The sequence below is a fragment of the Equus asinus genome, chromosome 1 (genome assembly GCF_041296235.1).
Source record: "Equus asinus isolate D_3611 breed Donkey chromosome 1, EquAss-T2T_v2, whole genome shotgun sequence".
NCBI lineage: Eukaryota > Metazoa > Chordata > Mammalia > Perissodactyla > Equidae > Equus > Equus asinus.
Window position 1 is genome coordinate 151,705,294 of NC_091790.1, and position 26,454 is coordinate 151,731,747.

Here is a 26,454-nt window from a genome sequence, read left to right on the forward strand (position 1 = left end):
ATTCAACAAGAAATTGAACAAGTGACAGGCCAATAAAAACAAGGCTTTCTCCAAAGGTAATTTTACAGAAACAAGTGCATCATTGCATATATTTTGCTAAATCATCTTAATACACTGAATAAATGTCTCAAATTATTAACCTATTTTTATTCAAATGTGTTTACATTTCAAATGAGACACAGAGACCTTATTTTAATTAGTTTTACAATTAAATTATTATTTTTCAGGCTTTTATTAATTCTTTACAGACAAGTTCACTTTATATAAATAAATGGAGCTATTACATATTTTTTGTTTCTTTTACAATTTAAAAACTATTTCTCTGATGGAATGAGATAAAAATTTATTCATCTAAAAGTAAGTTTTTCTGGTTTAGCGATGATTCTTTTATTTCTCCGGAGATGAAGGAAGCTATAATGCAATGTTCCTGGAGTTCCTGAACTAGCAGCATCTGCATCACCTGGGAACTTAGAAATACAAATACTTGGGTACCACCTCAGACCTGATGAATCAGAAACTCTGGGGGTGGGGCCCAGCAGTCTGTTCCAACATGCGCTCCAGGTGATTCTGCTGCTGCTGAAGTTGGAGAACCACTGCAGTAGAGATTACCCGATCAGAGGCCTTTGCAATGAGACCGGAGCATGCTTGGCAGTGGGCTTTGGGTAGCTCCTAGTAAAACCATTGCTGACCTTTGAGCTCAGTACTCATATACCATATTCTAGTTTTTGTTTTGATTAGTTGGTAGTTTTCAGCTAATCAAAACAGTACATATTGCATAAACAGTTTCATTAGCTTATGTGAACAGTAAATGAGATAATATCTACAAAGTGCTTAGTGTGCTAATGTGTGCATGCTATGTGTGCCACAACTCATATTATTTTAATGCAGACAATTGATATTCAAATTATTTAGTCTTAGTTCACATTGTCTTTCCTTATAACAAAACAAATATAAAAAATACATAAAATATCCTACTCATTATACATTCTTAGACACTTAAACCTAAGAGGAATTTCAGAGGTTAACCAGTTCAAATCTTTCATTTTATGGATGAGAGAACTGAAGCCCAGGGAAGCTGAGTGACAGGTCGAGAGTCTCTTAGAAAGTAATAGGCAAAGGTTAGAAGCCACAGCTCTCAACTCCTGGACAAGTGTCTTGCAGAGGAAGCCATTCATGTACTCAGTACTACAATAGTAGTGCTTGCTCTGGAATTTTCTCCTTTGGCATTACTAATTATTATCCAGTGCTAATCTCTCCATCCCTACTCCCTCATATATAAACTGACACTATTATTCAGAATAGCAAAGTTATTAGGTTTAAAACTTTCTGGATTACATAAGGCTAGATACCCATAAATAGAAAATCAAAGCAAAATATACATGCAAAAGCCACAAATTTCTACAATATTTAGTGAAATCTTGATGCTGAATATGAGATACACATCAGATGCTAGATATGTACATATTAGAGTTTCCTGTGTATACAAAGTCACTTTTTACTTTGTGTTGCAGATTAGTAAATATACAAGCAAGAAACAACTTTCAACAATTATTTTATTCTGAAAAATGTCTTTGGGTTAAGTCTACTTAGTATAATGGCAATATAAGAACATTGGAATTTCACTCACTAAGCTATACAGCAGCACATGGTAGGAAACTTCACATAGAAGAGGGGGGAAGAATTATGCATGCATAAGAAGAAAAATGGTCTATTTTAATTAGAAAAGCCTCCAGTGACATAATTTTTCATTATTCTCCTTTTCCTTTATATTATCTCAAATATTTCTTAGACATTAAAAAAATCACAGAAAATATAATTCACAGTAGCACAGTATGAAAATTCAAGTTTCAAAACTTCCAATTACAGCATTGTATGATTTTGAATGTATTTTCTTTATTGTATCTTCATATCATATATTCAAAGCTGTTTACTACCAGTGACATTTCTGAGACCAATGCCATCCACTAATGTAGTGCATCCTGCTCCTTCTAGTAACCTAGTCATCCCGAAGTTCAAAACTTCATATAGTATTTTCTACATTACAGGACATGAAAGTGTGCTATCTCCGTTATTGGCAGGAAAACTTAATGACCTACTATTGCAGGCACCTCTTTAATTGGCCTTCATATCAAGACTTTAACAGAAGGAAGTAGAAGATCTGTGGCTTACATAGAAAAATTGTTACACTGCATGCTGAGCACTGAACTAAAATCTCATCCTAATGCCTCATTAGAGGAAAAGCCTGAGGAACTGAAAGAACCGTCTATGCTTTATCCACTTCCGAAATGCTTAAAGAAGTTTTAGATTAATGGCTTTTGATGCTTTTAATGATGTCAAGGATGGGATTTAAGTGCCTTATTAATCCCCTTGATTTGCTGCCAAATATTAAAGGCAACTCAGGATTACTGAGTTAATCTTTTCTGATTATGAAAATCCATTATAGCAAGAGAAATAGAAAATTCAGAAAAGTCAAAATGATTTAGAAAAATATTAGAATATATTTATAAGAACAGAATGTTTGGACATGGGTTTAAAATTCCTCTGGAAGGATATGTTACAAGATTATAAAGTATGTTTGTGTGTATTAATATTTAAACCATTGCTTTGTCCTTAAATTACAGAGATCATGTTTTTCATGTTTTAAACTCTTCTTGAATTTCCCAACCACAATCACAACACATGATGCCATGTAAACTTGAAGTGATTTATTTAATCTTCCTACCCTAATCAGCTAACAAGATCTCTGTCTTCTCAGATCTTGGAGCCTGGAAAAACCCAGTTATTAATTCCTTACTATCCCTTCCCGAAATTCTCTGGTTTGCTGACATGTTAATAAGATTCTAAGAATGTTCTAAAGAAAGCAAAATCACCACTAAAAGTGATTGTGTCCTAAACTTACAAATTGTTTTTGTTTTCCTCTCCCTGAATTTGTTTTCAACTAAAATAAATTCTGTCCTTGAATGTGGGTACATAACTCCTTGGGCAGGCTGTGTTCTCTTACCATCAAATATAAATATTGAAAGCCTTAAAGATTGTTCTTAAACCCTAATTCAAATTACCTTTGCCAGCATACCAAATACCCTAGGGTGAGTGTATTAAAAGCTCTAAAAAGATTCTGCTTTTACTTTTTAGCCAAATGGACAGGTTTTATTCAGGATCCCTAAACGAAATCCTTATTCGGCTCATCCACATTACCTTTGAGGGTGTGTCTTTCATTCCTTCACTCCTTCACTTTTCAGGCCCTTCACTAAGTCTCCCTGTGGCTCCTGAGCTCCCCTGCAGGATGAAGGCTTCAGTGCATGAGGAACTACTTCTTCCACCCTCCCCAGACTGGAAGCAATGCCTGATCCTCCTCCAGGCTCATCACCATTTCTTTCCCAGGGAAAACTTACCTGTTCCCCTAGGTGCATATAATGGCCCCCCATATCTCTATCTCTTGGCATCCCAGCCTCCCCATTGAAGCTATTATTACAGATGCCATTTTACATTTAACTGTGTAATTTTTTATTACTGCCTGTCTCTATCACTTAGCAGTACTGAAGTCAGAGATTAGTAGAGATTACGCTATTTTTTCCTGTTACTAACCTCAAACATCTATGTGCCTGCGACAGAGTAGGTACATACACTCCAACTGTTGCCTGAACGACAATAAATGAATGTCCAAAACACGTAAACAGTGGCAGGTGGCCAGAGGATGGAACATCTGAGTAAGCACAGACCATCTCTTTGTGAACTCTGCCAAAAGTTAGCATTTATACTGGCCCAAATTCTATGTAATCTTTGTCTTCCAAAAGCTTTATGAAACACTCTTGTACACACCCACAGCCACCCCCACACCCCCACACACAGGCGTTTGCATGAGCACGTGACATGCACACAGACAGATATCAGTGTTTTTAGTGGTGAAGACGGCTGCACTTAACAGTGATAAATCAGGTTTTAAAAAAATAATCCTTGTTATTAAAAATCCCTGAGTGTTAAAGTATTACTCTGCACTATAATCCTTAAGAAAAAGTCCAAGTTAGGCAGGACTAGCTAGGTCCCAAGATGCTGGAGGGAGGTGCTGAAAATTCTAGTCTGTGGATGCAGACAACAGATTTCTGATAAGTCGTATTTTGCTTCTGGTAGTCTTTCAAGAGATGATTTCAATTAAAATGAAATAGCTACCATTTCCTTATAAGTTTTAACATGAATTTGCATTTTTTTGCTATTTTGCTATGTTGTATGGTTTTTTAAAACATAGAACCAGGTTTTGCAGACAGAAAACCTGTTTCACACTGGCTGTGTAGTCTTGAACGTCCTCTCCAGTCCCTAGTTTCTTCATATGAAAAATGGGAATAATACTAGCAAACTCCACGGAGAAATAAGGGGGATCAGATGTAGGAAGCCAGGAGGCCTGTGCCTGGCCACAGAGGATGTGTTTACTTCTCCTCTCTCCCTACCCGCCTCCTGGTGAAACTCCAGTGTTCAGATTGAGAGCTCCTCGTTCTGAGTATCTCTGTGATGTAATTACGCTAACAGTTATTTATTTTAGCTTAATGAAATTAAAAGTAACTTTAAAAGGGAAAACAGGTTTTTCTTTACTTTCTCAACAACAAAGCAGCCTAATGTTTGCATTTGAAACATATACGAAAATACATGTTTGTACAAAACCCATCCTCAGGTTTTGAGTTAGGTTGCGCTTTCACCAGGAAAAGATATTTTTCAAACATGAAAAAAATAAGTAATACTTTTCTGAGATTCTTTCTCTTCCACACACACACACACATACCCCATTCCCCTACCATTCTCCCTCCTCCAAAAAACATACCCTTCACTTCTATACTTTTTAAGAAGTGGAGAATGCAGTTGCTCTCAGAATCTCTAAAGAATTTACTAGTATTAAAGCTCCAGTTAAGTCTCGCCATTGTTTGGTCACAGGGTTTTTCATTCTGTCCAAAGCTGATTGAAGGTCTTGTAACACATCTCTGCAGCTATTTCCGTGGTGAGCACCCCAAATATAGAGAAAATCATAGGCTGGTTTCCACACCATCTATAAAGAAAAAAAAATAGACTGTAGTAGCGTGGAAGCAAAACAGAGAGGAAAAATAGATGCTTTAAAAAAATGGTTTAAAAGCATCAAGACTTAAAAGAACACAGAATACCAGTTAGACATGGACTTATTTAATGTCACAGGAAACATGTTTGAATAACTACCAGTTCCTTCTTATACCCCTGTGTTTCTAAACCTAGAGATTTTTAAAATAATGACTACAAGTAGGGCTGGGTTTTTTTCTTGATCCATCATCTATACATTGCTCATTGCCTTGATACGAATATAAAATTCCTTGTGCAATGTTTTGATAACTAATGTCATTGAGATAAACTATTTAATCTCTGAGAGACTTTTAAGATTAAAGCAATAACTCTTTTATTGTTATATGTATCTGTAGTGAGCTTTATGATACCACATATCACAAGAAGGAGCTACATAGTATATTTAAGGCTTTAAGTGATTTTATTTGAGCAAGTCTATAAATAAAAAAAAATGTAGCTTCATGGTCAAGTCAAAGGAAAGCAAAAATATAGTTCGCTAATTAAAAAAATAATTTAGTGATAGATTTTATGACCAAAAGAAAGATCAATATTCAATACTTCATTATGTTTTCCCTAAGCACATTCTCATACCAATGATGTCATTGTTTCCATAGAAATAAATGTACGTCAAAGAGAAACTTCACATACAAGCCTGTATGTAATGGTAACCAAGGCAACCAGGCTCAGAGAGAATAGAGACAAAGACCGACCAAATAAGACAAACTGTAGATTACACACACACACATAGACACACAGCCAGCTTAAAATGAATTTTCTCTAGGAAAACAACAAAATGAACCATGCACTTATAATTGGAATATTTGGAATATAAACTTTATTACTTGCTCCTTATTTAAGTTCACTAAACTAATTCACTTGTGATTTTATCACTTGCAAACTGCAGAAACAAAGACTGTGAGCTAAATGTTATGCAGAGTTGCCCTCTTAAAATACAGCGCCCATTAATGGCAACATCACATGAAGTAGGGCCTTGGGACATAATTTTTCACCATCCTCTGATATCCCCATATATTCTACAGTTGAAGTTAAACGAATGAAAAACTTAAATAACGGCTTCCATTATGTTTCAATTCAATCTACGTAAACGGCTACACATCCGGCTCAGAAGATAATTTGATGTTATTTGTTCAAATTGGCATTCCTGGGGAGCTATGAACACCCATATCTTCACCTATCTTGACAAAGTTTGATTCTGTAAGGTATTGAATGGAAAACAATAATCAAAGTTATACCATATCAAGGTGGTCATGATGCAGCAACAGAAATCATCCCAGATTTCTGTGTATAAGCTTTACCCTCACAACCTGATTTGTAAAGAATTGTATCTTCTATCACTGATAGACTGTGAATGAGGTGTTCTCTCATCGATTTTTCTGAATACTCACTTTGAAACCAAACCTCCCAAAGTGCTGGTCGCCACTAATTGCTCAGCCACGGAAGACGAGTTGAGGCATATTAATAGAGCGTTTTTGCCAGGCTCAATCCTGACTGTCACTGCTCAGATGCAAAGAAGCACTAAACATGTAGATTATTCTATAGTGGGTATATCCCAGCCCTCTGTAAAAGCTTTAAGACCTGTATTCTATGTTGCATTCATTTAAAATTCTCTGATGCTCAGCTACCTGGTACATTAATTTTCAACTTGTCATATTTCGTTTAAAACAATGGTGTTTACAACTAAAGGCTTCTAAGACTTTATTCTAAGTCCCTTAGTGATTGAGTCTGATAAAAAGATGTATTTAAAGACATTTCATGATAAACAGCAAGTGACAGCATTTCAGTACCAAGATGATGGCATAGCATGACAGAACACAGATGTCTCTTAAGAATCACACATGGGTAATTTCCAGGTTGTGCACTACTGTGCAGATGCAAAGTACCTTCATAGACAGAGGCTGCCAAAATGGCCCCACTGACTTTTCCTGGCTAGAAAAGCTCTGCACTGCATACCTGGCTACAGCCTGGTGGATTTCTATCTATAGAAAAGCCCTGAGGCATACTCAATCATGAAGCAGCCCCTCAGTGCTATGGGAAGCAGAAAACACACCACGATGATGCAGGAACTGGAAACTACAGATTCAGAAGAAATCCGGTGATATGTTTACTCACTCACTTACCAGAGAGCCCTATAACCCTTTCACATTTGACAATTTGTACTGGTACCAGAACCATACGGCCAGCTCTTGCAATTCAGAGAAATTTGGATAGATTGTTGAGTCCTGGACCCTAATTAAGATTTCTTAAAGCGTAAAAAGACTTCCCAGGAGTCCTTAGAATTAGCCAGAAATGCAAAGATGGATGTTGCCCCAAACTCACTGGAGAGTCTCTAGAGTCTAAACCATAAGCTGCCTAGAATTGGGTCCAAGAGCTTTGGGCTGACAACATTAGAGCAGTGGTAAACTTCATGATTTGTACTAAAATATGAGCATATTTTACATCTAATTTTTGTTCCTTTTTGCAGCAGACTAAACCTCAATGTTCCTTCAGTGCAAAATTTGATCTGCTATATATAACATCATTGGTGGCTCTCAACACAGATGACAGAGAAACACTATTGTGGAACAAAAACAAGAAAACATTCGAAAAACATTGTTGTTCACTAATTAATCATTTCATTTATTAAATAAAGATTTATTGGATAGCTACTACCACAAGAAATTTTGTTATAGAAAGGAATAAAATGATGACTATAGCATGGCTCCTGCTTTTAGAAGGTTACAGGGTAGAAGGGAGATAGATACTTGCACAAACACTGGCCCAGTGTATGAATAGATAGGATTTGGTAATTAATAATGGTTAACAAAACTCAAAAATTACTTGCATATTTTAATTCAGCATAAGAAAAGAAATGATAATTCCATTAACTGAGAAGCACTATAGTGTAACAGAAAGAAAGATGGACTTTGGTGTCAGAGTCCTGGGTCCACATCTGAGTTCCACTGCCTAGTGGATGAGCCAATTTGAGTAAACTAATCAAAGTTTAAATTATTTGATAAATATAATATTTATATATAATATAATATCAAATATTTGAAATATTTGAATTATTCGATCTATAAAATATGGATAATAATTTCCATGTCTGTGTCCAAAGCACCTCATGAAGTGCCTGGCATATAGTTTCCATTTAATACTTTTTAATAGGATGCAAAGGAAAGCAGTTACGGTTGGGTGAGGAAAAGATAAGGAGTCTAGTTTTAGCTCTACTGAATGTGAAGTAAAGGAAGGGGTAGCTCTTGTCTCCAATAAGAAATTTGAATAGAGATATGACCTCCAAGGAGCAGTCAAGGGTTTAGCATCACTCATGCTAAAGAGATTGTGAAAAGCTTGAGAGTAGAGGAAAATGCCAAGGAAGAAAATAAAGGGATGAAAAATTTAACCCTCAATTAAGTCTACAATTAGGGACCACAAGTAGAAACAGAAGCAATAAAAGGATGGAGAGAAGCTGATGTCAGACTAATAGAAAATGAAGCAGAGTGCTTCATGTTACAAAAGTCAAAGACTAACAGCATCCCCAAAAGGCCATTCAGTGGTTTGCTAGAGCCGACTCACACCAGCTGCCCAGAGCCTACTGTTCACATAGCCGCCCAACTCCATGCTCAGTGACATCACATTGGGAGGTTAAAATCGTCTATGTTGGGAGTTTTTGGGTTCTTTTGTGGGTTTTTTCTTGGTGAGGAAGATTGGCCCTGAGCTAACATCTATTGCTAATCTTCCTCTTTTTGCTGGAGGAAGATTGTCACTGAGCCAACATCTGTGCCAATCTTCCTTTATTTTGTATGTGAGATGCTGCCACAGCATGGCTTGATGAGTGGTGTGTAGGCCCGTGCCTGGGATCTGAACCCGTGAACCCTGGGCCACTGAAGCAGAGCAGGTAAACTCAACCACTACACCACCAGGTTGGCCTCCATGTTGGGAGTTTTCACACCATGTAAATTGGCAAAAGCTACAAACTAGGGCTTTTTCCTCCTTGACAAGCTAGTTGTTAAACATCTGCCAGCATGCCACTCATTGAGGATATCTCTTTTTTGCTACCTCTAACATCAAATAATATGAAAATATGAAGGAAAACTGAGAAAATCCAGGATTTGGGCCATTAGTAGGACTTTGGTAACCTTGCAGAAGACAGTTTAAAGAGCGTGGCGGAGGGCAGACTGCAGGTATGAGCAGGTGCCAAGGAACTGGAAGCCACAGAGCAAATGGGTCACATTTGGAATTTGAAAGTTAAAGAAAGAGAGACAATGGTAGAGGGAGAAGCAGTGGAAAATAATAGTATGTTTAAAGGGGAAAAAATCTATAAAAAGTAATAGTCTACAACTGAAAGGAGAGTTTGGTTTGAATCCTAATTTAGCCAGATGGATAATTCAGGGTTGCTAAGGATTAAAGAAGTAGCATGCATAAAATTCTCAAGAAGAAAGGTTACCTTCCTTTAGGCAGAAACATAAACACAGATAAATATTAATATCATTATGCAGTTGGAGTATGTAATTAAGGGGGCAAGTATTAAGAAAAATTGAGAAAAAATGGGATCAAAACCATATGTTATAGTTAAGTACTTGACAAACTGATGAAAAATATTAAATTTCAAGAACTATGTTTTCCCTTAGGAGGAAAATTTCTGCCAGGTATGGTAAATAGAACTTTTTCTATATTGAGATTTGCCTTAACAAAGACTAACAAAAGTCCAGCTCTCATCAATGCAATAAATAGTCCAATCAATTGTTTGTTATCTTTGTGGTATATAGATATATGACATTTGGACTCAAGTCCTTAAATACTTACACTTTCATTTCTTCTGCATTTCTTATTATCTTATGTCATTCTAGTTTTCTTTCTCAGCAAGTGGGCATAAATCAAAGACACAAGAGCTAACTTACATACATTAATTAACTACAGACTTTATGAAATAATGTCCCCAAATACAGGCACATCAAGGTCACAAAGAATTCTAAATTTTGTAATAAATTAAAGAGAAAATGAAGTCATTTTCTCTGGAAATGTTTCACTGAATCAAATGAGTAGAATAAACAATTTTATTTCCAGGATGACCTAAGTTAAATCCTCCAAAAGCTGGAAAGGAGATGTGGACTGCCAAGATCTTCTTCAGGTTTATGTTATCTTTTATCTATTCAGTGGTTTAAAAATAGTTCTTCCGCTGTTGCTCAATGTTATGATTTAAGGGAAGATATGCAGAAATTCCGCACTAAAGCTTTGACAAATCAAAAGGAAAAGGTTTGTTTTTGTTGAATTATTCTTAGCCACAAAACAAATTCTCTCAGCCTTCTCATCTCTATCACAAATATTTGACACACAGGCATCATTCTTACCCCTCTACTCTTAGACTTTTTATTGTTAACTTCACGGTGTTATGGGTTCATCTTTGAATAGGAAGCATGAGGCTGGTAAATGCAGAGAGTTGTTCATTTCTCGTCTACGTGCTTCAAATTTCTTTATATAAAGGGCAGCAGCAGCAGTAAGCGTTTAATCTACCAAAGTTGAGCCGTTTCCAAAGTCCCAGCATTTGTGGAGAAGGACTAAGTCTTTGGTTTATCTTCCAGGTATTAGGGAACAAAGAAGGTAAAGGAGTGATGAAAGTGTAATGCGAAAAGAAACGAAACAGGAACAGAGTTAAAAAATAAAGTTTTCCAAATTTATAATGCTGTTTCCAGAAGCCAGAGAGACTCATTAGATAATGCACTAGATAATGAAATACAACATGAATAAAAGCAACTCAGATTTGAGCATAGCATTCTACGCCTTTTTTTAGCTCATAAACTATGAATAGCATAAAGAATACAATTAGTTTTAACTACCTTTGGATAATTACATTTTGCCACAGTAAAGGATTAATAATCCACCTACTTGCCTTTTAAAACTACAGGAGCAATGTTTCATTTTAAGTACAAATAGTTAAAGAAGCATTAAGGCAAATTTGCTTTATGATTATTACATGTATTCTATCTTCAGTACATCACTTACAATACCCAGGTGGGCCTTTCATCACTTGTAATTCGTATGTACATAAATATTGTTGAGATAAGGTTGCCATTATCTTCAGAATATAAGGGAGGCTAACATGTACAGGGTCCCTATTTCCTCAGAAGGGAGATAGTACTTGCTTTAAAACTTGACGTAAGATCTCTTGAAAAAGTCTCTTTGGGGACAGCCAGCTCTCTTTGCTCTAGGAATAACCACTTGGAACTTCGTGGCTTAAGCATGAACCAGAGGAAGATGGAGGACCCAATCTTTGCCAGTGCATCTGCTCAGTCTAACATCTTAGGAAAACCTTCTGGTCAAGCCGTGCTCATTGATTCCTAGTTAGAAAAAGAATCCAGGTCACTTAGCTATACATCCAGGGGCATTTCACTAAAGTATTGCCACAAAGGTATTTCAATATTGAGCAGTTTCAATAAAAGCTGATTTAAGTCTATTATAATTAGCTGGACTTTGGCTTTCTGAAATTCCTTGTTGTTTATGCTCCCTAATAAGAAACCTTGATAAAGAAAATTTAAAATCTAAATCAAATACTTGAGTCTCTAAATCCATTTTAAAATATCTTTATAATATTTAACCTAATATTACTAATATTTCTATTTTATTTTCAGTGTGGTAATGAGACAAAGACTGCAGAATTAAACCAAAGATCATAGGAATATAAGATGTTACCCCATGAATTTCAGTGTAATGTCTTTTTTCTTTATTCCATCATTTCAAAAAATGGAGCATCTTTTTGGAATTAAAGCTTGTAGCAACAAGCATTATAGCATTGTACAAAGTAGACTATGACAATATAAATATTATATCACTGTGCCAAATTTCTAGTACAAACAACAATGATCTGAGAAATTATTCTATATACTTTTACCACTGGTAGATGAATTTCCACTTAATACTTTTCCCTTTTTTAAGAAATTGTAAATATATTTCTCACTATAAAAGAACAGCAAACCATATCTTTAAGTACCAAGGCTAGAACTGAGCCAGGCCCAGATATAAAACGGGACAATGCCACATCCCTGTAAGCAGAATCCTGGGGTTCCGTGTGAGCCAGAAAACCATAAGAGTTCAAGGACATTCTTTTTACTTTTTGCAAGAGATAGTTCCAAGGAAAATTAAGTGTCATTAAGCCAGTAAGAAAGAGCTCATCAGTCAAGATTTTTTTCTTATTTTCTCCATGCAATAGCATTCTGCCAGTTTCTCAGAAGAGGAGCCTTGAAATCTATGCTGACTTTTCCCTTACCTATATTCTTTCTATAGTTACTCTCAGCTATATTACTCAAAAATTACCGTACTGTATTGCCTTTTCCAAAATCAGTTACTGTTATACAGTTTTCAAATTCACCTCTTCTTCTTAGTCAAAATAATAGATAATATGTATTTGGCTATTAAAATGTGCAAAGCATTGTCCCAAATATTTAATATATATTATCTCATTTAATCCTCCAAACATCTGATGAGTAAGATAGTATTATTCACCTCATTTTACAAAAAAAACCCAATATGATTCTTAGAAAACTTACCAAAGGTTTTAGGGCTAATAGATAGTAGAGCTGGAACAGGAATCTTACTCTGTGCTCTCGCAGGCATTCAAGAGCCTCCTCTATCAACTCCAAAAAATATATATCCAACCATATCTCCCAATAATTATTAAGAGGAACTCTCTCATCCAGCTGACATAGTCTCCTCAGTGTTCTCCAGAAGTCATTGGTATCCAGAATCACTGAAATCTCCTTCTAGTCCTCTCTAATTATTCAAATGTTACCCATCCTTCAGGACTAGGATGTGTCCCCGATGGCTCCTGCCTACTTTGACATTTTTTTACTTAGATAATTCTGAAAATACTTATCATTGGTAGAGTGCAGTGGATTTGAATCCTGTGTGTGAAACAAACCTGCATTTGAATCCTAGTTTTGTCATTTAATAACCATGTAATTCTGGATAACTTACACAAATGCATTCACTCTCTGTTTGCATATCTGTAAAAAGCATATGGTTATAATGTCTTCCTTACAAAGTTTGTTGAAATAAATGAGATATTGTAAAGAAAATGTTCATAATGATTAGCTGACACAGTAAACACGCAATAAATTGCAACTGTTATTCTCATTATTTTCCCTTATTTCAGCATCTAATCATAAAATTCTTTAAAATGCAACAATTAAAATGTTAACCGTTTATGCCAATTCCCAGGCTAAACAAAATTTGGTTTCAGAGAGAAAAAAGTCATATTTTTCATTCTCTTTGTGTTTTTTGTACTTCTTGATGCTCCAATGCTGAGAGCTGATAGTCCCAGAAAATGTGTTACATATACAGATGAATTAAATACTGAGAGCAAGAACACAGAGGAGAGACACTAAAGTATGAAGATTTCCATATGGTATTTTCATTCACTTATAAAAAAATTTTAAAAATTAGCCGTTTGAGGAATACCTACTTTCTCATTTTTAATCTAGACTTAAATAAAGTGCTCTGAACATACAGCTGCTAGTCAAAAATGAAGAGAAGCAAAGATTATGGCTAGAAGATAAAACAGAATTAGATTTTCACTGATTGAGTGTTGACTACAAAAAGACTCATAAACATACCTTGCCAATTATAACTCTCTAGAGGTGAGTGGCTTCTGAGATGGAACAATATTACAATTAGGTATGCTGACTTCATTGGGCTTCCATAGCGAGGGTGGCCCATTCTGGCAGGTCAGATAAGAAATCAGCCTCAACAGGCCTATTTGTGCCTGCGGTTGAGGGGGAACCCAGTGGGCACTGTGGAAGGTATTTTAAAAGGGGAAAGAAACTTTATTGTCCTTGGTGAATAAGTGTCCTTACTGAATAAGATGGAAAGAGCATACTCTTTATTGTTAGGCAGGGAGCCAATGGGAGAGAGTTGCTAGGAAAATTATTGTCATATATGGTAGTAATCCCCAGAAGGCTAAGTAAAGAGTATTCAGTTTAGGCCTGTGAATATCTTAACCTTGAAATCCCCAGCATTTCCCCTTGAAAATCCAACCATTTTTTTAAATGAACTATGTTTCTAATATTTTATTGATTCTATTTTTTTTTAATTAAAGGTCTAAATATTTCAGAAAACCAATGAATTTTCACTAACTTTCACAGGAAAACTTTGGCAATAGGTAAACATCTCTGTGTAGTATGTGTATTTTTTTTCCAAAAGAAATAATCTGAAAAATGTATTTTGCTTAAATTCAGATTCCAAGTATTATAGTTTTGCTTTCATGTTGCAATGTTGTTAGAAAAGGTGAGTAACATTTCTTGAAATTTAACTTAGGAGAGTTGGTTAATTTAAAAAGTGACGTTCTCGGAAGTCTCCAGAGAGGGAATTTTTTTTCACCTCATAAAAGAAGAAATGGCCAAAAGTACTCAAGAAAAATCTGACAGACATACTATTAATAATCTTCATTCTTTAATTAGCTTCAGGCTTGATGTAGATATGAAGGCAAATTTTGGTAGTGTCATAAAATGGCTTGAAAAAAGGGAAAAAGAAAAAATGAAATGAGTTGCGTAAATCCCCAGTTCTGACCACACCTTCTGCCTCTGCCACTCAGCCACCATACTAGATTTGGATGGGAGGTCAGAGTGCAATGGTTAAGTGACAAGACCTTGAAGTTAAAGGCCTGTGCTCAAACCTGATTCCACGACTTTCTAGCTATGCATGTTTAAGCATACGTAGCTTACATATGTACTTAATCTCTCTATATCTTAGATAATATTAGTGTCTGCCCCAGGAATTTTTGTTGAAAGGATTAAATAGAGATAATTTTTGTAACACTCCTGGAGCCATGTCTGGCACGGAGTAAGTGCTAGATAACTGTCTTTTAGATTCAATAAAAATAGAACAAAAGGAAGAGAGAGAAGTTGAAAAGGAAGGAAAGTGAGTGAAAGAGCCTGATTGTAGGCATTGGCACCCAGAGAGGGAAATTTTGGGAGTGTGTGCCCTCTGAGGAAGTGAGATAAAGGAAACAAAAGCAGACAAGAAACACAGACCTGGTTATCTCCCTGCCCCAATTCCAGTTCCTTCTCTCTGCACCTTCTACCCAGAACTAATATCAGTGTGTTTTGAAATCAGCTACTCGACTTGTAAATTAACCATATTTAAGAATCACCTCCTCCTAAGAGAAAAAGATTGTACAACAATTTTTTTTCAGAGATGGAAATTAGCATACATTTACCTTTTAGTGTAAGTGGCCTGACAGAAGAAGACTCCTGTAGATTATTTGGAATGGTTTTAGGCCAATATGCCATAGATTATTTTCTAAGCATTTAATAACATGCGTCAGAGTGATGATCGTCAGTATTAATCACTATAAATTGCATGATTGCCCCTAGAAAGACACCTAGGGGCTTTCCTTTCTGGTTCTGAGTATTTATCAACCTCAGGCATAGACTTAGTCTTCCGTGATTTGGGCTGTGCAAAAGTAAATAATGGAAAAGTAGGCTGTTTTTTGGCATCCATCAAGATTTAGGGGAAGAAAAACTATAAACAACCACAATTAGAGAGAAGTCAGATACTTAACGAAGTTGAGAGAACAAATAACTGTCTGATAAATAACTCTCAAGAAAACCTTTTTAAAATAGAGCCTTATTAAGAAAAAAGAAAGTCCTGTTTTCAATTAGATGACTTTTTTTTTTCAGACTGGTTTTTAGAGGAGTTTTAGGTTCACAGCAAAATTGAGGGAAAGGTACAGAGATTTCCCATATATCCCCCGCCCCAACACATGCTTAGCCTCCACCATTAACAACATCCTCCACCAGAGGGGTGCAGTTGTTACAACTGATGGATCTATATAGACACATGATGACCCGAAGGCTCTAGTAGACCTTTGGGTTCACTCTTAGTGTTATATATTCTATGGGTTTGCACAAATGTATAAAGACGTATCCATCCTTATTGTACCATATTGAGTAGTTTCATTGCCCTAAAAATCCTCTGTGCTCTGCCTATTCATCATCATCTCCCAACTCCTGGTAACCACTGATCTTTTTACCATCTCCAGAGTTTGGCCTTTTCCAGAATGTCATATAGTTGGAATCATACAGTATGTAGCCGTTTCAGATTGCCTTCTTTCACTTAGTAATACACATTTAAAGTTCTTCCATGTCTTTTCATGCTTGGTAGCTCATTTCTTTTTAGCACTGCATAATATTCCTTTGTCTGGATGGACTATAGCTTACCCATTCACCGACTGAAAAATATCTTGTTGCTTCCAAGTTTTGGCATTTATGAAGAAAGTTGCTATAAACATTCTAGTGTAGGTTTTTGAGTGGACATAAGTTTTCAATTCCTTTAGGTAAATACCAAGGAGTGCAACTGATGAATTGTATGCTAAGAGTATGCTTCATTTGTAAGAAACAGCCAAAGTGCCTTCCAAAGTGGATGTACCATTTTGCATTCCCAGCAGCAATGAATGGGTGTTCCTATTGCTCCACATCCTTAACAGCATTTGGTGTTGTCAGTGTTCTGGATTTTGGCCATTCTAATAGATAGTGGTATCTCAATTAGACAACTTTTTAACCAATTAACTAAAATATCACAATAATATATCCCTCATAATATTGTTGTTTTCTTCCTTCTTAAAAGTTTATCATCTTTTAGCTCATTCAGTAAAAACTGATTTGTAGATTGTAATGCCTTTCTTAGTGTATGGAGATAAATGTAGTCTATGAGGAGGAAATATGTCTTGGCTGCTCCTGGCTATAGAACCTTGTTTAGAGGAGTCCTTGCTGGAGAGCCAGGCTCCAGGAACCCAGAAGCTGGCCTGCTCAGCCTTCCACTGTAGCTGCTGGGATTCTGCTGACTTAACTCTTGATTCTTCAGGGAAAAGTTGTCTTCTCCTGCTCACCCAGCTGGTAGTTGCTTCAAAGTAAGACAATTTTCTCAAGAAATTAATACCCAGCTCTGTGCCCAAAAAGGAAGTGGAGGACGTAGCTTCTGCCTCCTACCAAGGCATTACCTAATTAGACTGATAATCTTTCCCCAACTGAAATATCTTGAAAATGCTTCCACTCATGTGAGAGAAAGATACAGGAACATTTTATATGTGGTCATCACTGGCACATTTTTATTTAAGTTAATAAAAATTGACTCACATTTCTTTATGGTAAATAGAGAAAATATTTATCCAACATGCCTAATAGTATACATTTGTTTTTATATTAATAACAACAATATTTGCATGGTAAATATTTACTTTGTACTAAGTGCTGTTATTCTGTGTTTGATGTGTCTAGCTCTTACGGTATGTAAAATTGTGAAGGAAATGATGAAGCTCTTAGATATCTCTTATCTCTCATTACCAGTGATCCTGTACCATCCACCCTGTTAATGCTTCTTGTCACCAAACAGTATTTATCACAAGTGACTAAGTCTATGCCTGAGGCTGATAAATACTTATTATTATATCCTCTCTCCTTGTCCTGATTTGGTTCCATCTCCTCCCTTCAACGTTTATCTGTTCTCTGCCTCAAGTTCTTAGAGCTCTGCCTACTAACTGGCTAGCTGTCCAATTTGGTCAATTCATTTGATCAAAGGGCATGTTAATATGCAATCCAATAGGAGAAATATCAATATATTTTACCGGTTCTTGATGCCTTTAAAAAGTGATGTGTGTCTATTTTAGATAATATCGATGGTTATAGGTGCAATGACTTCAGTTAGTGGATCCTCTGGACACTCCTTCAATTAATCCATGTATGTGATGCAGACTTAATTACATTTAGTTTGCTTGGTCTGCAATTTTTCACTGTTTAATTAGACAAACAGAAATCTTACCTCAACAGCAACATCTCCAGTTTTTCCTCGGTGAGGAATTTCATAAGCCTCCATTTGTTGCTTTGTGAGTCGTACTAACTTTTCAGCTAGTTCCCTCCAGCCTTTTCCAAGCTTGACAGCTGAAGTCAGAATAGCAGCCTCTTGGATGAGATGTGCTACTAACCCCTGGCAATCCATCTTCAGCAGAGCCTGCAGCAACAATTACATGTCATAATTAAAAGCAACTAATTGGGCTTTTTCTTATAAATTAAGTTTTTCATTTCATATTGTAGAAACTCTCATCCTCTTTTTCACCACACATACGTTTGAATTTTCTAAAATTCAAAAAGTTGATTTACTTTTAAGCAAATGCAACCAGCAAAGTATAGCAGACACAACTAGACCAAAATTAGGGGAGATTCAAGATGAGCTCAGTGACTAATTATAGGGCCTTGAGTAAACCACTTAAATAATACGTTTCTTAATATCCTTAATTGCAAAAAGAGGAAGTTGAAGTAGACACTTCCAAAGATACCCTGAGGTCCTAGCAGTCTATAATTCATCAACCAAGGGATGATTATTCACTCTAAAAAAAATAATTCCTTTCCTTACCAGACGATTGGTTACAGGATTTCTCTAAAGTGTGACCACACTGGTACTAGTAAACATTGTTCTATTTTTTATCAAAATGTGATTTAAAACTTTTCAGAATCACGCCTGTTGCATAAAAATGAGAGACATTCCTACAAGATGCAACAAAGCAATTGATATTTATGACAAAAAAAATTAACTCTCTCCCTTCACCTCCAGTGTAATTGTGCTAACTATAAACCACTAGTTATTAAAGATAAAACACTTAGTCTTCAACAATGTAAAACGGAAAACCATCAGACTCTTTCTCCTTAATTAAGCATTTGAGCTTTGTCAATCACCATACATATTTCAAACTAGTCTACAAGTTTCTCTTTTGCTTTGAATATAATTTAAAATTATGGGATTAGATCTATCTCTATCTCTTCTCTGTTCAAATAAGCAAATAAACATGTTTAGTAGCTCTCATCATTTAATGGCACTTAAAAGCTTTATTTATCATTATGAAACAATAAGTAAAAACAAATGACCAAGTAAGGCAACTATTAAAGTCCATAGTGTGTTCATTCCTATGGAAGCATCAGAAGGACTACTCATGGGTTTTATATGTAGACTATATTAACCCATAAATTTATGATGAGGAGTTCTGACCTCAGCGAGAAGCAGTACTGAGCCAGCAGACCCCTGAAGATACTTTTGGTAAAGTGTAGAGTGGGTTTAGCAATGTTTATTCCAGTTTCTTGTTTTAAGGAAAAGAAATCTGCAGTTGGAGTTACAAAATTTGAGTTTAAAATCCAGCTTCACAAAGTATAGGACTTGAGATAAATTACAAAATATCTCTATTTAATGATTTTAAAAATGGATACAGTCTAGCCACCTATCTAGCTGCCTATAATCGTTATGAAAGTTGAATCAGATGCTAAAGTGCTTTAGAGAGTGCCAAGAGTCAAGTACACAAAGACAGCCAGTCTCAATGTCTAGAGATGACTAAGGTGTTTAGAAGCCACAATCTTTCTTGGCTCCCTTCCAGCTAACCCCAAATTAATATACAATTCTAGAAAAACATATACTTACTATGCAAATAAAGTTTCAAGTGATGGCCTCTATACCCCATGCTGCATCATCTTCCCGTCAGATACCCAGGCCCAAGTCCCTTCCAAATAGAAATCCTGAAGCCTCCACTGAGGCACAGGATTAGCGTTTAGGAACTACTTCCTTGAATGAGCTCTCCACTGGCACTGTCTAGTTAGTCACCAAAGCCACTCAATTATCATACACACCAACATAGTGCAGGTACGATCAGGCTTAAACTTTCAGAGCATTTGGCCAATATAACCTTTTTTTTCACACTAAGAGAAATAAGAAAGCAATTTTCAATTCAAATCTTCATGGGTCCATGCTGATCATGATCTATGAGAGTGAATGAGCTATTACAAAACATATGTGCAGCTTCAACCAGATAGATCAACCAATGACTCTAAATGGCCCAGATCAAGTGAGAATGCAGCATACTATCACAAAACTACCTGTTTAACAACTGGGTATCCGGACTTTTAAAATTTAATCCCTCTCAGTATCACTGTAGTATCATAAAAATAATTGAAAGAGAGGAAATGTTTTATATATACCATTTCTTTAATATACAAATTGTTAGTGTCACAGAATAAATTCGTCTCCGAAAATTCCTCTCCTCCTTTTGCGCCCTGATTAAAATTTTGCTCCTCTACACCTGAGTTGAGTAAGAATATACCTACCTGTATATTCTTACTCATCTCTTGTAGGGTATCAGCCTCACACAGTTATAATAGTATTTAGTACACACTCCAACAGACATATTCACACAAGCATTTTTACACACACATTCATAACTTTGTTTCAGGCATAGTGGTTTTAAATATAGCTTTGGAATGAAAAAGTTCTCAAATCCCATCTCAGACATTAACCAACTGTGGGGCCTTGGACAAGTTGTCCAACCTCCCAAGACTCAGTTTCCTCTATTTGTAAGATGAAGATACTATCTATACTTACCCCATAGAGTTGTTACAATGGTTAAATGAAGATAGTGTGTATAGAGTGTTCAGCACAGTGCCAAACAGATAGACAACCTCAGAGGAGTGTTAGCTACCATTATTATTATTTATACATTCACATTTTAGCCACTCAGAAATATTCTCTTTTTTTTTTAACTTTTATAAAATACTGAATTTCCACTTTTCAGGTAAAACAGTTCTTCATCTTCTTTATAACTCTCCACTCAGGTTTACACCGGAGTGAATACTATGTTGAAAAAATATGATCCTGAGAGCCCTATTAAAACATGAGTATTAAGAAAAGAATTAGCAATATCATTTTTTGAGTTTTGATGCATTGCATACAGAAGAAGAATATTAAATCGCTAAAGGTCACAGATATGTTTTAAAAAAAAAAACACTAACAAGTGTGCCTATAACAATGGCCAAGTTAGTTTTGTTTCAGTTTGCTCTTATTTACTTTCACGTTATTGGAGCTTCTCTGATATTTTAAGAGCTGTCCAATTATTTAACAGAGGAAGAAAAGAGATCTCTTCACTGTTATGCTCTGACACAAACAAAATATTTAATTTTCCTTTAAAAGACGATCCTCAAGGGTCTAATTTCTGGGAAAATCACAAGTGAATCTCAAATCTAAGAAATAAATTATATAATCTTGTAGGAAAAGCTCTATATTTGCTGAAAGCGACTTCAATTTATTCGAGAGTGTTGAGAATTTTTTAACTTCTCCTCTTGAATGTTTGGTTATAAATATTGCCAAGTTAATAAAGTTCTCTATGCTAAATACATTATTGTGATCAAGCAATACTCACCACAATAATTTCATAAAGAAACTTCCTGGTATTTCTGTCTGCATGGCAATCTTCCTTTAACTTCTTTACAACATAAGAAACTTTTTCTGATTCTTTAGCTGCTTGTAGTCCATCCAAATCTTCCAGTTCCAGGTGCGAGTAACCCAGGACATCAGCTAAAACTTTCCAGTCATAAACTTTTTCTGACACCAAGGTCAATACAACTGAGTAGATGTAAGTGAGTTTTCTAAAGGGGAGGGCGATTTGTTCGATAAGATTCTTGGTTGTGAAGACACTCTCTGGCATAGATATTACTTGTTCCTTTGCTGCCACCTTGACATTTTTGCAATGTACAAGTCCAATCTTACCTCTCAGGACTCCCACATACCATTCTTTCACTTTGGACTGCCCAATGGCTTTTATCTTACCCTGCCCAAGCAGAGCTACTGTGTCCCCTTTGAAATATTCAAGTAAGTAGTCAATCTTGCTTTGTCTTAGCACTGTCTTCAGGGTTACCCCATAGTTGGTGAAGTTCAATTTTTTGTCTTGAAATGTGGGATATTTAACACACACTCTTGGTAGTAAAGGAGCAGACTTGATTTCCTTTTCCTTCTGCAAATCATCTGGCAGATTTGAGAGCCTTTTTAGGTGTGGGGCTGGGTCAGGTGTGGTGATAAAGAACTGAGTAACTGGTCCACCATTGGGAGGCTCCACCTGAACACGGAAAACAAACAAGTGCATTTCTCTGCAGTCAACTAAGGAAAATAAAAATTGTTGATGAACTACTTCACCTGCTTGCAACTGCTTTTGTTTAATTTCTTTCCTTTCTCCTTCTGCCTTTACTTCAAAATCAGCATCACATGAAAAAACAGAAATACTTAAATCTTGTGGCTTGTCAAGAACAAATGAATGCTTCCCCCAGAGCTGAAACACAACTGGAGATGTGTTTTTTCCACCCTTCTTAACATCAGAGATTGTCAGCTTTCCTGGCATATAAGTGTGTCCACAAACTGTGAAAACAGCAGTGAAACTGGGATGGATATATTTGGGCCCATAAATTCCAATTGAGGTGGTTTTGTGGATGTAATCCCAAATGGTGGCAGCTGGCGACAGAGTAGCTTTCGCTTGCACAGCAATCACTAGATACATCACCTGACTCAAGTCTATTAGCTTGACTTGGATGGTGTCTTTATAAATGTAGCAGTTGTTTAACACTTTGAAAGGGCCTTCTTTACCCAGGCTGTGTAAACACACTATTTCTGTCATGACTTGGCTGAAAGGATCCTTTCTTACTTCAGCCCCTATTTTCATCTCCAGCAAAATGGCTTCCATTGTGTTAAGGTTGCCTAACATCATTTCCAACAGTGGGCTTACAGTGCATGAAAGATCATAGTTAAGCATGTGTGGAGGATCAAGAAAAGCCCTTAGAGATACCTCTTGGAAATCTCCCTCTGCTACATGGCCTTGAGGCACATGAACAGTGATATCTGATTCAGGTAATTGCACTGACCCTCCTTGGTGGTTTAATTTATAAACTATCATGGTCTCTGCAACTTGTGTTTGGGCCCATCCAGGACTCTGATTAATTGTATTCAAATCCAGGCAGGAGCGGGCCAGTTGGCGTTGACTTAACCAAGCCATTTTATAAGCCTCTCGATCATTTTGAAGCCATTCTAAATCTTGTTCTAGGATCTCATCAGAGTTATGTATATTCTGAGGGGTGTGTGCTGTGTCACCTAAAATGTCCAAAAGTTCTGAAACACTTTTAGATCTTCCAGATTTCCTTGAGGAAGACTGCCTAAGCAACTGATGCACATTAAGGTCATCACCAGAGGAATCAAAAGAATTTCCATTTTCTATTTCTCTAAAAAAAAGGAAAGGATCTTCCTTCAAGATGGAAATATTCTCTCTCTTCTCGTTATTTCTTAGCTGAGTTATGTCATCCAAAAATGGGTTAGAAGCAGACAGTTCATTCCAGAATGGATTTGTAGCCTTGGAAGCATTATTGGCATGAAGTATGAAAGCATCTGACCAACTGAGAAGCAAACGTGGGTCTGGACATTCTTGTTATTTAAACAAAAACAAAGCAAAACAAATATAAAGTGGCATTCTGAGATACGATCAAAATTAACTTTTATTTTAGCTTAAAAATTCAAGGCTTTTTATTTTGCTTTTTGATCTCCAGTCTAACAGCTATTACAAAATTAATGTTAAATTTGGTCAAATTTTCATGTTGTGAGGAAAGGTAAATTGTTCTACCAGTTTATTTTGACCATATGTAATATTATTTTATCTTTTAACACATCATGATTTATAAACAAACATTTAACAAATTACATAATCAGTTGAACACATCTTCTTAAAAATGTCCCAGACTACATATACTTATGCCTTATTATTTTATGTTTCATTTTCACAAAAGAAAACCTCAGAATAGAATAATTCAGTATCTAGAGTTTTCTAAACATTGCTCTCATTATATTTATTGTTCCTTTAATGTTTTTCTTTTCTTATAATATTCAATATGTGAAAAATATCAAATACATCTGTTAATAGCTAAAATATGTTTTAAAAAAACAATATGCCAAATAAGATGATAATGAATTTCTTAGATTATTTTCTGATAATTTGTATTGATAAATTTTAATAACATTGAAATTTTTTCATGAAAAGGAACACCACGAAAATGAACATTGAAAAATGAACCAGCATTATATTTACTTCTTGAAGGAATTCATTAAGCTTTTTCAAGTTTAAACGACAAAGAACAGGCTTACCACTATGAAATGAAAACATATTACTACTTTGGAAAGTGAGTATTTTAAGAATCAGCAACACATTAAAATATTCACATATCAACCAGAAGGAATTTCTATATATCTCACAAATATTGAAGTCATTTTTTTAATGTTTAAAGCAATTCATACTTAGCAATTTTCCAATAAATATTGGTAACAATTCTGTAGGCTGAATATACAGGATTCACAGTCTACAGGAGGTGTGAAACTGGTGCTGCTTCAGAGAAACTGAAAGCCAAAATGGCCAGCCAAAATAGAAAAACGAATTCAAGTAAACTGTCAGAATTTTGTTTAATATATGGAGAACTATATCTTGATTGAAATGAGTTTTAAGCATCATATATTAAAAATCAGAAATGCATTTTGAAAAATAAAAATTGCATTTCTCTTATTTCCGCAAGTTTCTTCAATTCAGTTGCATCTAATTCTGTTAAAACTTACTTTTCCTATGAAGATCAATTCTTTTATGATCCATCAAGATTTCTTAGCCCACTCTAACCTCTAGAGACCTCTTTAACCCCCAAATTTATTATATTTACTGCATATACCACTCATTTAATAATGAGTTTTTGCCTCCTCATAATATTTATATAATCTGTTGGCCATGCTATTATATTTTGCTCATCTTTTTTTTTTAAGGAAGATTAGCTCTAAGCTAACATCTGCCACCAATCCTCCTCTTTTCGCTGAGGAAGACCAGCCCTGAGCCAACATCTGTGCCCATCTTCCGCTACTTTATATATGGGATGCCTGCCACAGCATGGCCTGACAAGCAGTGCATAGGTCTGTACCCAGGATCCGAACTGGGGAACCCTGGGCTTTTGATGTGGAACGTGGGAACTTAACTGCTGCGCCACTGGCCAGCCCCTGCTCATCTTTTAAATGATAATGTAAGTATTTCTATGATAATGTTGGGATTTTATGATTCTTTTAATCTTCTGTAGCTCTTGTCAGATGTAGCCCTCCAATAGTTACTGGTAATGGATGAAAAATTACAATAGTTATAAATCCCCGTACCTGTAATATTGCAATTTTTTGAGGCTTTTTGGGCTTCCATGTCAAATAAATTTCCTTCAGATCTATTTTGTGAAATTCCTCTTGACCAAAAATGACCTCTTTCACTGGTTAGCATTTTTTCCACCTACAAAGTAAATACATATATTTCTTGTAAGCTTACATACATAATTTGGCAGAGAAACCAAACTCAAAATAGCTCACATATTTAAATAGAAAACTACATATAAAAATACTCCACACAGGTCCTCTACTTCTGGGACGATGCTGGACTAGGTATCCCGAAATATGCATTAGCATCCCATTGAAAAATGCTCAGATCCTGGATTAACACCAACAAGCAAATCTAGAAATGCATTAGCGATCCTATAAAAAAAAAAGCACTGTATTTGTAAACTCTTAAGCTACTTTAAAATTTATATAGAAAAGCAAAGGGTTAATATTTGAGACAATCTGAAGATCATGATGGAAGTGACAAGTGCCACCATATATCAGCATTTATTATAAATATGTGCTAAGTAAGACAATGTGGAATTGGGATAGAAATAAACTAAGGACAAAATATCCCCAGTAGTAGACCCACCCACACGTGGAAACTTGATATATGACCAAAGTGGCCGTGCAGAGCAGTACAGATTATTCAGTAAACAGTGATGCTACAATTGGTTGTCCATGCTGAAAAAAAATTACGTTGGTAATACACAAAAGTCATTTTTAAGAGACAAAGACTGAAAAGCAAACTAAGAGTCTAAGCAATTATCTTTATGCTTTCTGAAAAGTAGAGAATTTCTTAACAAGCACACAAAATGTAAACCATAAAAAAAAGAAAGACAAATCCTATACATCAAAGAACATGTTTACAAAAAGTTAAAACACAAGCTAAAAATTAGGAGAAGATATTTTCATTATATATGTCTAAAAAAGAAAAAAGGATTGGATTCTAAAACATATCAAAGACTCCTACAAATCAATAAGAAAAATAAAAACAACACTATAGAAAAAAGATCTGAATAAGCATTTCTCACAAAAAGTCAACATAAATAACCTCAATATATTGATAATCAGAGAAATGGGATAAAATTACCACCTATCAAATTTGCAAAAAATTTAAAATCTGGCACTCCAATTATTGGTAAAGATGTGAAGCAAAGAGAAATCTAATACACTCCTAGTGGAAGTGTCAATAAGTACAACCACTTAGGAATCAGTCTGGCATTATCCAAGAAAGATGCTTGCAGCCTAGTACCAAGCAATTCCAATCCCAGTCATTTGTTCTAGTAAAACCTTGCATATATGCATCAGAAGAGATATACATGAATGTTCATTATGTTATATTAACAAAAAACTGGAATCAACCAAAATATCTTT

General features: G+C 35.6%; 1 protein-coding gene across 5 annotated transcripts in view; it reads right to left on the bottom strand.

Moving 5' to 3' along the window:
* MACC1 (MET transcriptional regulator MACC1) overlaps nucleotides 1-26,454 on the bottom strand; it is a 73,982-nt gene that overhangs the window by 5,996 nt on the left and 41,532 nt on the right. For 2 of the 5 annotated variants that reach the window (XM_014830614.3, XM_070509961.1), the window contains 4 exons: nucleotides 25,090-25,213; nucleotides 21,296-23,337; nucleotides 17,884-18,072; nucleotides 1,537-5,032 (listed from right to left, as the gene is read on the bottom strand). In XM_014830614.3, coding sequence (XP_014686100.2) covers nucleotides 4,829-5,032; nucleotides 17,884-18,072; nucleotides 21,296-23,337; nucleotides 25,090-25,204 — 2,550 coding nt within the window. In that variant the 5' untranslated portion in view covers nucleotides 25,205-25,213 and the 3' untranslated portion in view covers nucleotides 1,537-4,828. Of the gene's footprint in view, nucleotides 1-121; nucleotides 5,033-10,424; nucleotides 11,412-17,883; nucleotides 18,073-21,295; nucleotides 23,338-25,089; nucleotides 25,214-26,454 lie in introns of those variants that run through there. The other 3 variants (XR_006524549.2, XM_014830611.3, XM_070509969.1) reach the window with 3 other exon arrangements.